At 34.9% G+C, this 15,000-nt stretch overlaps 1 protein-coding gene across 1 annotated transcript in view; it reads right to left on the bottom strand.

Annotated features, from left to right (window-relative positions):
* The window catches only part of LOC121319946 (ubiquitin-conjugating enzyme E2 H-like), a 23,351-nt gene that overhangs the window by 1,276 nt on the left and 7,075 nt on the right, over positions 1–15,000 (bottom strand). The window contains exons 2-6 of the mRNA XM_041257934.1: positions 6,545–6,621; positions 5,349–5,423; positions 2,406–2,445; positions 1,451–1,503; positions 657–785 (exon numbers count right to left, since the gene is read on the bottom strand). Of these exons, the coding sequence (XP_041113868.1) occupies positions 657–785; positions 1,451–1,503; positions 2,406–2,445; positions 5,349–5,423; positions 6,545–6,621 (374 nt within the window). The remainder of the gene's footprint in view (positions 1–656; positions 786–1,450; positions 1,504–2,405; positions 2,446–5,348; positions 5,424–6,544; positions 6,622–15,000) is intronic.

Below are 15,000 nucleotides of genomic sequence, written 5' to 3'. Positions count from 1 at the left end.
TATTTAAAATGTACAGTATGCATATACATTTCCATTACATGCTTACATATCAAAGAAGATGTTTTTGTTACATAAAGCATTAACATAAATTAAGCCGTCTAGTTTGTTTTAAGACTCAAGGGTGTTTTCAGACACATCTAGGTTTTCTTCGACTGAAATGTTTCATACATAATTCATGTCATTTATTCAATTCCCAATATTCCATGTTATGACAAATTAAACTAAGGTCGGAAGACTCCAAAGACAAATGCTTATTACTAGCGTGTGTAGATATTTAATACAAAAAATAAACATAACAAAAGAACCTAAATGTGTGTAAACATCTCCTTATATTAGGTATGCACTTTAATTATTGTTCTTTATTTTATTCAGTGAAAGAATATTTATATTTTTAGCAATAGTTTTCTGCCTAAACTTTTAATATGAATCTTGAGTGGAACTAACTGACTGACTTCTTGGTGCATAATAACCACAATAACTTCTGTTCTGAACAACCACATTGCAGCTTTGCACTTAGACACGTAATAGTATAATAAATGCAAAATGAGTTTGGTGCTTGCATGAAATGAAGTAGAATACAGTTCTGTAGTTGAATTGTTAATCCATTGCCTCTGTACATACAATCTAAAAAAACCTGGAGTCTCTCTCATACTTGCCTTTAATTTTTTGTTTGTATTCCTCTGGTCGGTGGAGGTACATGGCTGCAGCATCCCCATTTAGAGGATCTATAGGATTAGGATATGCAAGCAGCTGGGGCAGGAACGATTCAAATATATTGGTCAGATCTGGAATATAAGAAGGAAAAAATGATCATGTTACTGCCTTTATTGTTCTTTATTTAAAACAATTACACAAAAGGTTTAAACATTTACGGCTGGTATCGCAGACCCTAATCAGCACTAACTGGACTAACCTTGCGGCTGGTAACATCAGCACAAATCTTCGACTACCTGATCAGGGTGTGTAAAATCAGCCATTAATCTATTAAACATAGATCTACAGCCACACTTAAATCACTGTTACTGACATTAACCCATTATTTACAATTGCTTAATGCATTTGTATAGTTAACATTACCTTTTCTTCTTTCTTTAAATTTGGTTTGATACAGTAAATGAATTAATTTTCAGCATCTCTCATGCTGCACACACATGGATGAATTTTTCCAATTACCCCAAGCTTGGACTAAATGGACGCGCTCCATTTCTCCCATTACCAGCATGCTTTCTGACCGTGATCTTTCTAGGAATTACCTTGTAGTGTTAACATATAATCAGAGAATTAGATTATGCACTGAACAGAGGGCAAAAATTGTACTGTTTATACAGATCTAACAGTGTATCCAAAATATTCACTTTCTTTTAAACCCCCCGCTAAATGGTGACTAGATATCCACTGTATCTCCCCTGCTTTGTGAACACACCGAATTACAACAGTAAAGTCAACTCACCATAGAGTGCTGTCCACGTTTGGTTAATTACATCTAAACACACAGTTCCTGACCTAGAAGACAGCAACATTTACAAAACAAAAGTGAAATGGAGTGCGTACAGTATGATTTAGCAGAACACCCAGAACTGTGCCTTATACAGTATTCATTATTAATTATACTCAACTACGTGGGATGCATAAATAAATAAATAAAACTTGAAACTATCAGGAAATACTGCATTTTCTTCACTGCATGGTTATGGAACAATACTAAACCAGCACACATTTGGGAATCGAGGAGTTAAAACTGTATTTTCCCCCATTAACCACTAATACCAAAGAAACCAGTAGCCATTTAAAAACAAATGGACAAAAGGGTTTGTGTGCCCCATACAGCTGATTTGCATAGATTCTGCAAGTGCACTCGGCATACAAGAGCCTCTACAGCCATAATTCCTGAAGACCCAGTCCACATATGGAAACCTCAAACCTGTTTAAAACTACCTCCATCTGAATTTCACATCCTTCAAATCCTGCTCCTTTGTTGCCGAGACAAGCAGTCACTGAATTATTTGAAGGATTATGGAAACTTTTGGGGTTAGCAAAGAGAGAAGAAACAGGACAGTAACCACCTTGACCACCTGCAAAGCATTCAGGACTGAACACTCAACTGAAATTTATCCCCAGGCAGAATTCTCATATTTTCTGATACAGCGATGTGTGTGCTAGCCAAACAGAGATGGCTATTTATAATTTAAAAAACCCAGTTGAAAAATAAACACACAAAATAAGCCACTACAGTACTGTACAGGACAGATTTATCAAGGTCTTTACTCAAGTGCAATTTTCATTATTTATATGCAGGTAAACAACTTGCAAATGTCAAGAGTTATTTAAGTATGTGTTCTGCTGTTTATTATCTAAAAGTTGGTCCAATGAACATGTTCGAATTTACTTGAAGAAATTATACTTACGCTTCATCTATGTTGGGATGGAAAATTTTATTCATAAATCCTGCAACAAACAAAACAGATGCTGTTACCAGAAGAAAAGGTTATTTTCATACCCGCTTTTAACTCCAGCACAGGTTAACTCTCAATGACACACAGGCCCTTGTTTGTTTTTTTCAAATCAATGTTTCATTACAGACAAACACATTGTGATAAATTACTTTCGACAGACACAGGAATATAATTTGCCTAATTCCAAACATACAAAAAGCAATTATTTAAAAATCTGTACACAACGAGTGAGTAAAGCACAGGGATGCTTTTCTTTTTACTGTACCACAGCAGCACACAATGAATGTGCAATATACAGTAGGAACTATGTTCAGACATACCATGACCTGCATTCATAGCCAACAGGCTACATTCAGTAAAAAAAAAAGTCAAATGTAAAATAAGCTGACCTCCCAAGCTAAAACCCAGTACAGTAGATTAAATTACAACCTATCCCTGAAGAAGAAAAAAGTACCTATTTTTAGACAATTCAATTTGTTTAAATTCTATTATTTAATCAGCTGTGCAAACTGATTTGAATAACCCTCTACAGGGAAAAAAATATAAGTCAGAATATATTGGCATACAATATATTGTCATTTGGGTCATGAGGTTCTAACTTCTTTAAATGCCTATTTGTTGTTGTTTTATGCATTGTATGTCTACCAACTACTTCCCAAAAATAGTAAGTAAAAAAAAACAGTTAATATAACAATGTTTTATATAGAAAGTATCAAAAAGAAACGTATCACTTATATTAGGATAAAATTCACTAGATATGATCAATTCACTAGATGCAGTGACTTTTGATTGTGCTGACTGACATCATGAAGATGCTACAAAATGATCTGTCGATCTTGGGCAGGTGTTGTAACTCGTGTGCCATTTACATTAGCGCCACACCCTCACTGTATGGGTGTATTTACACTAGCAAACACCCGAGCTGAGCCAGAACCAAGCCGTGAAACTCCAGCCTCGCAACATATCTGAATCTGGCTCGGTGCCGAAGCAGGCTGCAGGCAGGGTTATTTCATTACGCTCAAGTATCATGCCAAGAGAAAGTGACAACCTCCTACCTCCTTACCTTTACATTGTGGGACACAACGCACATCTGACTAAAATACAAAATAAAATAACTCCCTCTATATAATGCACGTACAGTGAAGCAAAAATGTAACGCTATATATTTTATAAAAAAAAAGTAACATTCCCACTCATGGGTCTTTTTTTTTTTTTTTTTAAATCAGTTTTTAAGCTGTAAATAGCCTGGCTAAACGGCGGTTGGGAGTTCAGTTCGAAGCGACAGAGTTTTAAGTACGAGGAGAACGGGTCGGGAGGGGTGAAGAGGGAATGGGCTCGCTCCAGGTTCGGCTGTCAGAGCGGGCCTGAAGTGAAGCTGAAGCGTCTCGTCTCCCGGAGAAAGACGCAGCTCCTCTTGCATCAAAAAAGTAAATACATTAGGAAAGATAACCATGTGATAGGCCTAATGTTTGTTTAGTTATAAAACAAATGCTAAATAACATGTCTGTACTATAAAGTGCCAGCGCAGCTTTTCTTCAGTTCAGATACTGTATCAAAAGGGAGAGACAGAAACGGAACTTAGACTGAGAAGTTGTTTACAGTTTGAACACCAGTACTGTATTTACAGTAGAAATATTGCATTAATAACTAGTAGGGAATTGGGGGACATGCTGATTCCAAAGCACGTTATAACCAAGAGCCTTATAGCGAAGGAGCACTATAGATATTAAAGCAGTCACTATTGATCTATGCATAAAAAATAGAAACGTTAAACCACATGTCAGTTCATTTTATAAGGCTGTAATTAAGTTATGTATACCTGTAATATGGTCCCCCGTCTTTGCTTCCTTTGTTTAGGCGTGTACACACATACACACACACACACACACACAGTACTTTTCCTCATTAAAAAAAAAAAAATCCATGATAAATTATTTTTTTTAATTAAAGCTTAGTTCTATTTTTGCAGTCTGTGACATTAATTTAATTGACTCAGCATGCTCATTATGCGTGATGTCTCTCAGCTTGGCTCGCCCTTCTCTAGTGTAAAAACAACTCCAGCGCTGAGTTGTACCAGGCCGGTTCGACTAGGCACCGGCTCGGCAGGTTTGAAATTGCTAGCTGTGAGCACCCAAGACGGCAAGCCAGTGCGCTGCCCTAGTCCAGCCTCCAACATGCCGATTACATGAAGGCACTGCTCACTTGACAGGTATGGCATATGTTTTTTTTTTCTGTGATTTTCTTTATTGCTTTTATTCAAGCTTGCAATTCAAAAGCTGAAATCACTCCATATCCAGTGTCCAATCAACTGTCTCACTAATTAGATGATTAAGTACATATGCTTCAGTCACAGTCACTCAAGCGTGTCATGTCAAGGATGAATGATTGAGTGATTAAAAAGAAACCAAAAACATTGTCAATATACTAAAATCATTTAAATACTTTTTTTTTTTTAAATAAATGTTACAATAGTGATTCTATTCAAAGAAAACTAACGAGACATAGATACCCCGTATAATTATATAAGATATATATATATATATATATATATATTATATATATATATATATATATATATATATATATATATATATACACACTGTAGAATACATTTTGTAACCTTCAATATATTGAAATACATTAATCATATTACATTATATTCAATATATGCAAAAAAAAATTTCCCCCGTAAGGGAAGCTCTCCACCAGTGAAGATCAAAAGTAGTAGGCTGCTACTACATAATCACTTAGATTAAACCTTCAAAACCATACGCAAGCAACTATGGAGCTGCTATAGAATGTGTGGCAAACCCTTTTCATTGCAATATAGCTAGTTTTTTCTGGCTAAATGTGATCTCCAATAATGAAGTTGTGCCATCAGTATCAGATACATACCTATAGATGGAGATTTAAATGGATATTTGTCGGGTAGGTCTACTCGCACTTTCCACACACCACCTTCATACGGCGCTAAAAGGTTGAAGAAAACAGAAACAGATAAACCTTGCTTGGAAAATGGAAAAACCATAAGAAAGAGCTAACAAAAAATAGCTAATTACAGATACACAGGCTTAGCAGCATCATTTGTATTAAGGCTATTATCTTCACTGTCAGACAACTGTCATGGGTTTATTAAAATTGCACCTAACTAAAGCTAGTATTATATTTTATCTTATCACTCTAGGACATGAATACAGTCAGATTATTTTTGTGTTATCTGACTATTGTAATTTGATTGTTTTTTTTTTGTTTTTTTTTGTTTTTTTTTTTGACAAAACTTCATGCCACACAGTATACAAGTCTCAATGTCTAAATTTCTTAGCAGAAACAGGCAGTTGCAGAGTGACAGCCTACTTATTCTGAAAGTTGTTGTTTCAACAAGTTCAGGGGTGTGCAATATTTGAAAAAAAAAAAAAAAATCTAGAAAAATCTACTTACCCCCTCCCCGTCATACAAAACACACAGAAATGTAGAATATATTTGCAGTATACAGTATTAAAAAAAAAAAAAGCAGTACAACATTTTACAGCTATTTTTCCTCATTTAACATCCTGTCCCATGATGGCTAATTGGAACACTGCTGCAGCATACATAAACACATTGCCATGTGATTTACAGTCTGTTTTAAAACACAATATTGTATTGATAATTTCATATATAAGCATTTCATTATATATGTCAATCTTCATGTTTTTATAGTTTCAAAAAATTGATGGACTGCATCAAGAAGACGAAGGAACATTCAAAGCAAATCCGGAATAAGGTTCTTCAAAAGCACCAATCAGGGGTAGGATATAAAGAACATTTCAGACCTGTGACAGTTTGGAAAGCTAATCGCACACCTATCTGATGGGCCCATAAACACAGACTATCAGAACAATACCATATTTCCGGATGGATGGATGGATACAGACAGACATATATTGCCAAGATATGCTGGATAAAGTCAGGAACTGACTGTGTGAACACACAGTAATCCAATGGTGAAATTGTAGTGACACACTGAAGCTGTGAACCAAAGTTTACTTCATTTAACTCCCTTTCTCACCAAAGTAATATCTAGACTAGTAAAATTGAAAATATACACTTACTTCCTTGTGGTCCATAAAACTTCACTACAAATTCATTGAGTCCTCCCAGGATGGTAACTTCATGTTTACTTTCAATACTGCACAGGAGTTAAGGAGAATGAGTTGGACATGCATCTATTCAGCTTTAATTCATTAATATAAAAGAAATTAAAAACAATTGAATCATTCATTTAAAACACTTGCTTGTGTTAAAGATCCTGTGTCACAGTTTAAAATCATAGTATTGTACATGCACCTTTTTTTTTTTTTTTTTTTTTTTTACCTTACCTGAAAATGTTTTTGTGCACCGTTTTGACCTTCTCGCCATTTCAGAAAGACCCGCCTCCTGTTGGGTTACTCAAGTGGATTTTAGATATAGGTCCCGGGAATAAAATTCCACCCCTCAAAGTGCTACGTGAAATAACGACTGGTTTTCAAAAGACTGCAGGGATTAAGACTATACTGCTCACCGCATAAAAACTATGTCAAATACTGCCACCTCGAGGAGAACAACGCCTGAATTAGCTTTTTTCGAAAAGGACTACTAAGTACACAAGTTCTTAATCATGTTTGTTATATATAATATATATTCAAGTCCTAAATAATAATATATATATATATATAGATATATGTATATATATATATAGTATATATAGGTATATTAATTACAAACACATATATAATATATAAAATAATATTAGAGTGGTAGTATCATATATATATTGCATATATTTATAAGTCTACGGTTAAGCTTTATATATTTTTTGTTTAACTTATAAGTAATAATATATTTACACATGTTTGTTATATATATATATATATATATATACCTAAAATATATACATATATATATATATATATATATATATATATACACACACGATAGTTCATATATATCATATATACGATAGTATTGCTGACCAAAACCACATATATATAGATTATACATATGAATACACACATATAACTATACCTTATTATATATGCTTATCCCTTATACAGTGTATAGTACAACAATGTAATTGTATATATTATATAACATAGATATATATTAATATGTTGTGTGTGTGTATAATTTATATATATATATATACATTACATAATATATATTATATATATATATATATATACACATATATATATATATATATATATACATATATATATATATATATATATATATATATATATATATATATATATATATATATATATATAAGGCTAAATACAGGCAAAATAAAATATTTAGATAAATTCTACTCTACACATACCATACACTAATCAAAGTTATTTTAAGGTTATAGTATTAATAACAGACAATTATTAAAAACAAATGCAGTTGTGTTTTATATATTGCTGTCACAGACAAAAATATACTTTTAGGGACTTTCAGAGTTGGTTGATATTTCACTAATTCAAAAGGTGTGCAAGTCTTTTTCTATTATTACAGTAACGTTCCACCAACATAAAAGAAGAATGAATAAATAAAAATAAATAGCCTATTCAAAATGCTGGAATGACAGTTCAGAATGACCAAGCTTGTGGTTAAGAACAGGGCACAAGATCACTTCACACTGGTTCTGACCACAGTGGTCTTGGTATTTAATTTACTGTATACAATAACCGTTGCAGTTGGCATTTCACACACAAGACATTTATGGTGTCTAAAATTATAAAAATAACACCATTAAAATCCACTGAGTTCATTTACCCCAGATGAAACCGCTGCACCTCAAAAATGGACATGCAGCCTCAATACAAGTTTCTACTACAAGCTTGCACAATATAACATACGAGGCGTCACCTGTACCCGATGTCACGTGCATCAGTCTGGATAAAGTGATCCCAGTGCAAACGACACACAGGCAGGCCTGGGAAACTGCATTGGTGGCCGACAGAGAAGTTTGTTTGCAGCAAATCGGCATTCCAGACGGTTTTTGTTTAGGGCCCTTATTCATCCAGCACAGTTCATGTGCATTTCCACAGTCAGGGGTGCCAAACTGTAGCCAAGCTCAGAGATGCCACCTAAATCTGGTGCCATGTTCTCGTCCCCGGAATCTGTGTACTGGTAAATCAATGCCAAGACATCAGAAAATCAGATTTCATGAGTGCAACACTGTCTATGCTTAGCAGAGCAGAGACACAACAACAAGACATTTACTGACAGGGTTTTCCTGTATCAATGGCTGCTAAAGATCATTTATACTTTATTTGACACTTTAAAAAAAGGCTTTATATACACTGAGTATACACTGAAGAAAGAAACCACAACCTTGATTATATTTCTAAAAAATGTAATAAAAAAAAATCCTCATCCTAATCTGATTAATGTAATGTGTATAAGAAATAAAGTTAAATGAAGTGAAGCAGTCCATAGTTCTAAAATAATCTGGAACTTCAGGTTTCACAAACTTTCTAAAAACCCAACTAATGTGCGGCAAATTCTAAAATCGCAGTGGCAAATAATGGAACTGGACTAGCATAATACATGAAACCAAAACAAACCTGCAGAGCATGCAGAAACCACGTGACAACTGTCTCAACTAGCATAGCGATACACTTATAAAGAGCCTAACAAAGTCAACTTTATAGCTGAAAAAAAATTTGTACATTTTATTTATTTATTTTTTTTTAAAGCGGCTCCTTGGAAATTTTAACACACATATCAAGCACCTAATTAAATTGTTATGTAAACAGCGTTTACTTGATCCCAGAATCCTTTGTTACATCAAAAACTACTTGAGAAAAAGTTTTAATAGCAACGAAACAAAAACTTTCCCTTTTTGCTTTGCCATGGACCACGAGAAGGCAGAAGAAACACAGATACCCAACAGTGCTATTCTTAAATAAGGCGGTTTCCACTCAACACATAAACCCATTTGATATTGCAACCAGAACACACTGCAGACAGTACTGGTTGGCCATGGTGGAATCATTCCATATAGGAAAACCGAGGTATTAAAATAAAATCTATTTTACCTATTTAACCACCAAGCTGGCTCCATCAATTATTCTGATACAGCAGACAGCTAATCATTGAACATGGAGAAAGAGGCTGGTATCTTCAGTGCATCTTTACCTTCCTGAAGCAATGCCTGGTTAAACTTAAGACTAGTCTATCCTGCATGTATCTCAGTCTCTATCCACAACTAGACAAGGCACCTTGCAGCCTATAAACCAACTCACAAATCACATGGAGACCTAAAGCTGATCTTCAACTGGAATGCAAATATGTAAACAGCTCTTATTTCTCAGAAGGAGCCTCAAGTTTCCACAGCTTCTAAAGGGTTACATTTACTCTGAGCCTGTATGAAACTACTGTACAAACTAGAAAGGAAATAGGCCTGCTTAATGCAGAAGTTTCAAGCAACATTTACAAGATGGAATTTAGTCTGTTGCAAAAATGTGAGTAGTACAACCTTATGCTTTGAACAATGTGAAGCTCTTTAAATAGGAGCCCAAATCTCGATTCTCTGCAGTATAAGTGGAACAGCATGACATTCAGGAACCATCAGAAAATATACCGCGACACCATGGCATCAAGGCACCATTTTTTGTGCAGAAAAAACAAACTTAAATGTTATTGCTACTAAGCAACTATTAAGGTACTAAAACAAGGGTTCTATCCATTGTCTCCGAGTGTTAATGATTTAGGTAATCACATGACCGAGCATGGATCTACAACTTTTCTCTGGGTTGGGTACATTTGGATGAAGCCGCAACCAGTAATGTTTATAATAAAAGTATGCTAAAATTATTAACATTTATACTGCCCTAAAATAAAACGAAAACTGTATCTTTACTGAAGAGCCAAGAGTTAGTTTGATTTAAAATTAAAAAGAGTAGATGAAAGGCAGGAAGTATGACACGCCATTGTTCTCGACTGATCTGCACAATCAACTGAATTCACACCTTTAAAATAAAAAAAACGTTACGTTCACATTAGAATACACGGACATCTCTATTTTAAACCTTCACGTTTCCTTCCTTTGATGTATCTCACCTTAACATTTAGATTGAAAATTACACTCCAATGGAAATGTGTTAAATGAAAACATAGTAACAGAACAAATTATAATAAGAAAAACGTACAATTTAAATAGATATTTGGCCTATAGCTGTTTAACCTACATTCAAGTATAATTTAAATAAGAGGATAAACACAGCCTTTTGCATGAAACCACAGAACTTCACTGCACCCCACAGTCCCCCTTAAGCCTCACAGTGCTGACTAAAAAATAAAAATAAAAACACACACACCTCTTGGTTGTACATTGCTTTGAGCATTTTCCATACCACACCCTATGGATGAGAGAGTTAACGTTCTGTGGAACCAAGTACTAAAACACTAAGTCCAAAGGTCCTGAATTTATTAGGTCACCATTTTAAAACAAACAAAAAAACATAACGCTGTGAAAACAATATGTGGAACACTTGCTGAGGGGAACAGATACAATTGTACAGCATGCAGCGTCAGCAACTTCCACGTTTAACAATGTATATTCAGTGTGTGTGAAATGCCTTCTTGTAATAGATGTCCAAGCTTAACCAAGTTCAGAAGAGAAGCAGGGCATCACACAGACCTCACATTTAATTTAGCCACCAGGTCGCAGGTTGTGGCATGCTGAAAACGTCAGGAAGTGAGAAACCTAAGGGTGGAAAAGCAGAACAAAAAAAAGGCCCAAAACAAAAGTCCCTTTTTAAAACTAGCTAGAACATATACACATTTTCTTAACGGACTTCCTTTGAGAAACACCTGGCTGATATTCTTGGATACAAAAATAAAAAAAAAATATGAACGTTGGAAAAATAATAAACCACAGAATTAACATTTCACCTTGTGTATTCCACGACAAAACATGGAGAAAACCTATTCATGACATCAGCTGTGGCACTTTCAGTTTTTACTGTGATGTATTCTCCACATCATCATGGTTGGGTCACCAGTTCTAAAAATCATAATTGTGGCACCGTTCTGAAGTCCATTCAAAATGGTGACATCGCGATCATCCGAGTACTTCAGCCACTTAACAGTATTCTCTTCATCAACCTTTTCCATGAAATAATGGACTGCAGTAAATAAGGATTGGTAATGATGACAAAATAAATTCGGTCTGATTGTATTTCTTGTACATTAATGCTAAAGAATATAATATATTTATAGGAGTACGAGCATCTGGGTTATATCGACATTTGCAGCTCATAACAGACCTTTTCTTTAAGTCTCCATCCATTCATTTCCACTTGTTACCGACATTACCCACATACACATTGCCGTCCTATAACCCTATATTAGATCTATCAGAAATGAAAAGTAGCCATCCACCGTATGTACACATATGAATGTAGACAGATTCTGCATTGTATCCCCAAGGGACCATTTTTGCCAAGTTCCCGTTTTCGCACAGTTGTCCAAACACTTAGGCCCAAAGCTGGACTACTGCAAATCCTTTTATTCAAGTTAATTTGAGAGGCCGCACCTTTTAGGCCAAAGCAGCTTATTTCTGGAATTTGTTGCCAGTGGAAATTAGAACCTCTTCTAGCCTTCTTAAGTTTAGAAAGCTATTAAAAACTTCACTTTATAAAATAATATTTGGCTAACTTGGGGAGCTGGAATGGTTTTAATATTTGAATACATGATTTGAAAGTGTATAACTTTGTGCAATTTACAGTGTACAGTACATATTTCATATTTATGATGTACAATGTTATCACATGGTACTATGTTAAATGATTTTAATGTCTTGTACAGCGCTAAGATTCTAATTGGCAAGTGGCGCTACATAATTTTCAATAAATAAAATGAGGGACAAACTTTTTCGCATACTTTTAGAAAATGTAACAGCTGTGACAGATTGTCTAACACTGTGTACAGTATACACAAGGAGTGTTGCGAGTTAATTCTAACTCATCTTAGTAAGTCTCTTTTAGCCGTACTGTATATTTTAGTACTATTTATATAACAAGATGTTGTACTTATTTTGTAGTTCTGGCTTTATTCCTTTTGCCATCATGGCACAGTAGCATGCCAAGTTTTTTGCATCTCAGTTGTACAGTTTTGCAGACTAGTATTATTTTCTTGTAGTTTCCTGCTTTACAACAGTCCCTTCAATATTCCGAGTGAATCTGCAGCAAAGCCAAATGAACTACTTTTCTCCTCCGAATCAGGACTGCTTGCAGCTCTGGCTTTTAATCCCCACAAACAAACGGTTCTTTTATGCCTATAGGCTTTGACAGTGCATCAAAAAATCTACAAGAAACAATGTAAATTCTATTGGACAACTGAATTAGGGGGGTAGCTGAGTTTTGCATGTCTTCTTTTTACTCAACTCTCCACGTACATCCGAATTTCACAATGTGGACTGCTGGCATATTGTGTTGAATAACCTCCTCTTAAATGCTAATCCAAACCACAAATTATATTCCAAAACACTGGTTAGGGCTCTCCCTTTGTCTTCAATGACCACTAGACAAAGAAGTCATGAAACACACGGACAAATAAAGCTTACTGTTATACTTGGATGTGTGCTTTTGTTGGTGAAGCACAGCAGTGGATCTGTTTCAGCCTACATTAATGTAAACACTTTTATAGAAGTTCAAATTAGTTTTAGAAAGCAAGAGTTACAGTTGGCAAGATGTTTAATTTCTTTAGGAACATTAGAATTACATTAATTAGAAAACCAAAAAAAAATGTCTGATATGGGTATGGCTGTCGGTGCCATGGGGTTAGATTATAACTAGTGCAGGCACACACAGAGGATCCTCATTCATTTTGCATCCAAGCTACACCAAACCTTTATTTTATTATACACTTCTAGCTTGTAATCAGGAAAACATGTTTAGTTGCATTTGCGACCATTTTAGTCGTAGTCTGGAGCCCTGTACCTAATGGTACAGTAGTTCAAGGACTGGGTAAAATGTATAGGTTTTACAATTACCAGAGATTTATTTTTTATTTTTTTGTAAATGCAGAAATACTAATAGAACCAGATAAGGGTCACAGCTGTGCCATTAAGCCTCCTTTTTTACATCACTCTGAAATGTGCCTACCCACAATTAGTGTCATCATTTCCTCTGTACAGTGTGACACATTCTTAAAAGTACACACCCAAGAACACATTTTGCACCCATCAGTCCAACCAAAGCAAACAATTTGAACCTTGGAATTTCTGAAACCCAGGAGGAGTCAAGAACATCTACAGGTACTTAAGAGTCCTAAACGCACAAAGTTAGCCAACACTATAGAAACAAGACAGGTATACTATAGAGAAATAGCACTACAGCAGACTCATTTTTCTCTATAGTACTGTATAATAAAAGGTGGTTTTCAGTAGTCTAAGCTTTTACATGTTTTTCTCTCTGAAAGGCAGATCTTACTGAGGACCTTTCAGTCACTTCTGTTGTTGTCCACTTTACTAGAAAAATAAAAACACAGGCAAAAGACACAGCCGACTCTGTGGTTAAAACTTTCTTTAGGCCACAGGGTTTCCACCATTACTGTGTTGCACAAAACAGGAAACTACACGCAAGAAGTTATTTTGATTGCATCTCACAAAACTAGTTTGTTTGTGACTATAATAATAAAATGGAAAAACTGACATGAAAAGTTGTTGCATCCGTTAGTATCACACTTAGCCTAGTCCTGCAAACTCAGGCTGTCAGTTATGCCTCAAAAATAGCAATCGATTAATTGGGCACACAAAATATAATCGTTCGAATAAATATCAATGATTGTACCGCTCATTGTAACACCCTGTACCACAGGGGGTTGGTAAAATATTTATTCCAAACAGATTCTATATAAAACCAGACATGTTTATGAAAAACATCTTTTTTGTTATTTAGTGACAGCTGCAGCATCGCGCATTGCATCTGTACCACCTAATCTTCACTACCTGTGAAACACACAATGCAGAAATGCCTGCCTAAAACATAAATTAATTTACTTACCACAAGGTCAAGCTGATCGTTACTCCAAAATTGCATTTAACATCATTGATCGTTTATTTTATTTTTTTTTACTTTATTGAATATTGTTAAACATTCATTGCATCAGTTTGTTTTGAAACTCCACAGAATCGCAAACTGTATGCACAGTTTTCTTCAACGTGCACAAGTCGTCCTGCTCTGGATCCAAGGTGGAACGTTTTTTGTTTTGTTTTTTTAAAAACACTGAATGCACAGAGGGGCGTATTTACAAAGCATTTTCAAAACTGATTCGCTGGTAGGATAGGACCAGCAAATCAGATGCTAGTTAACACGAGCAGGAAAAGAACTGCTTACTACTGCTTGTCTGGCAGAAATACTGTAAACAGCAAGGCAGGGCATTCAGTACAGTTTAGTTGATAAACTTAAATAATGTTATTAACTATGTACTTTAACAAAATGCAAGTATTGACTATCCAGTACTTCTATTGATGTATATAATGAGGAATGGAATCGATCAAAAAAAATCGATTTTCGATTTAATCGTAGCA

Source organism: Polyodon spathula, chromosome 8 (assembly GCF_017654505.1).
Source record: "Polyodon spathula isolate WHYD16114869_AA chromosome 8, ASM1765450v1, whole genome shotgun sequence".
Lineage (NCBI taxonomy): Eukaryota > Metazoa > Chordata > Actinopteri > Acipenseriformes > Polyodontidae > Polyodon > Polyodon spathula.
Note: the sequence above shows the minus strand (reverse complement) of the source record. Positions and strands in the feature narration are given on the sequence as shown.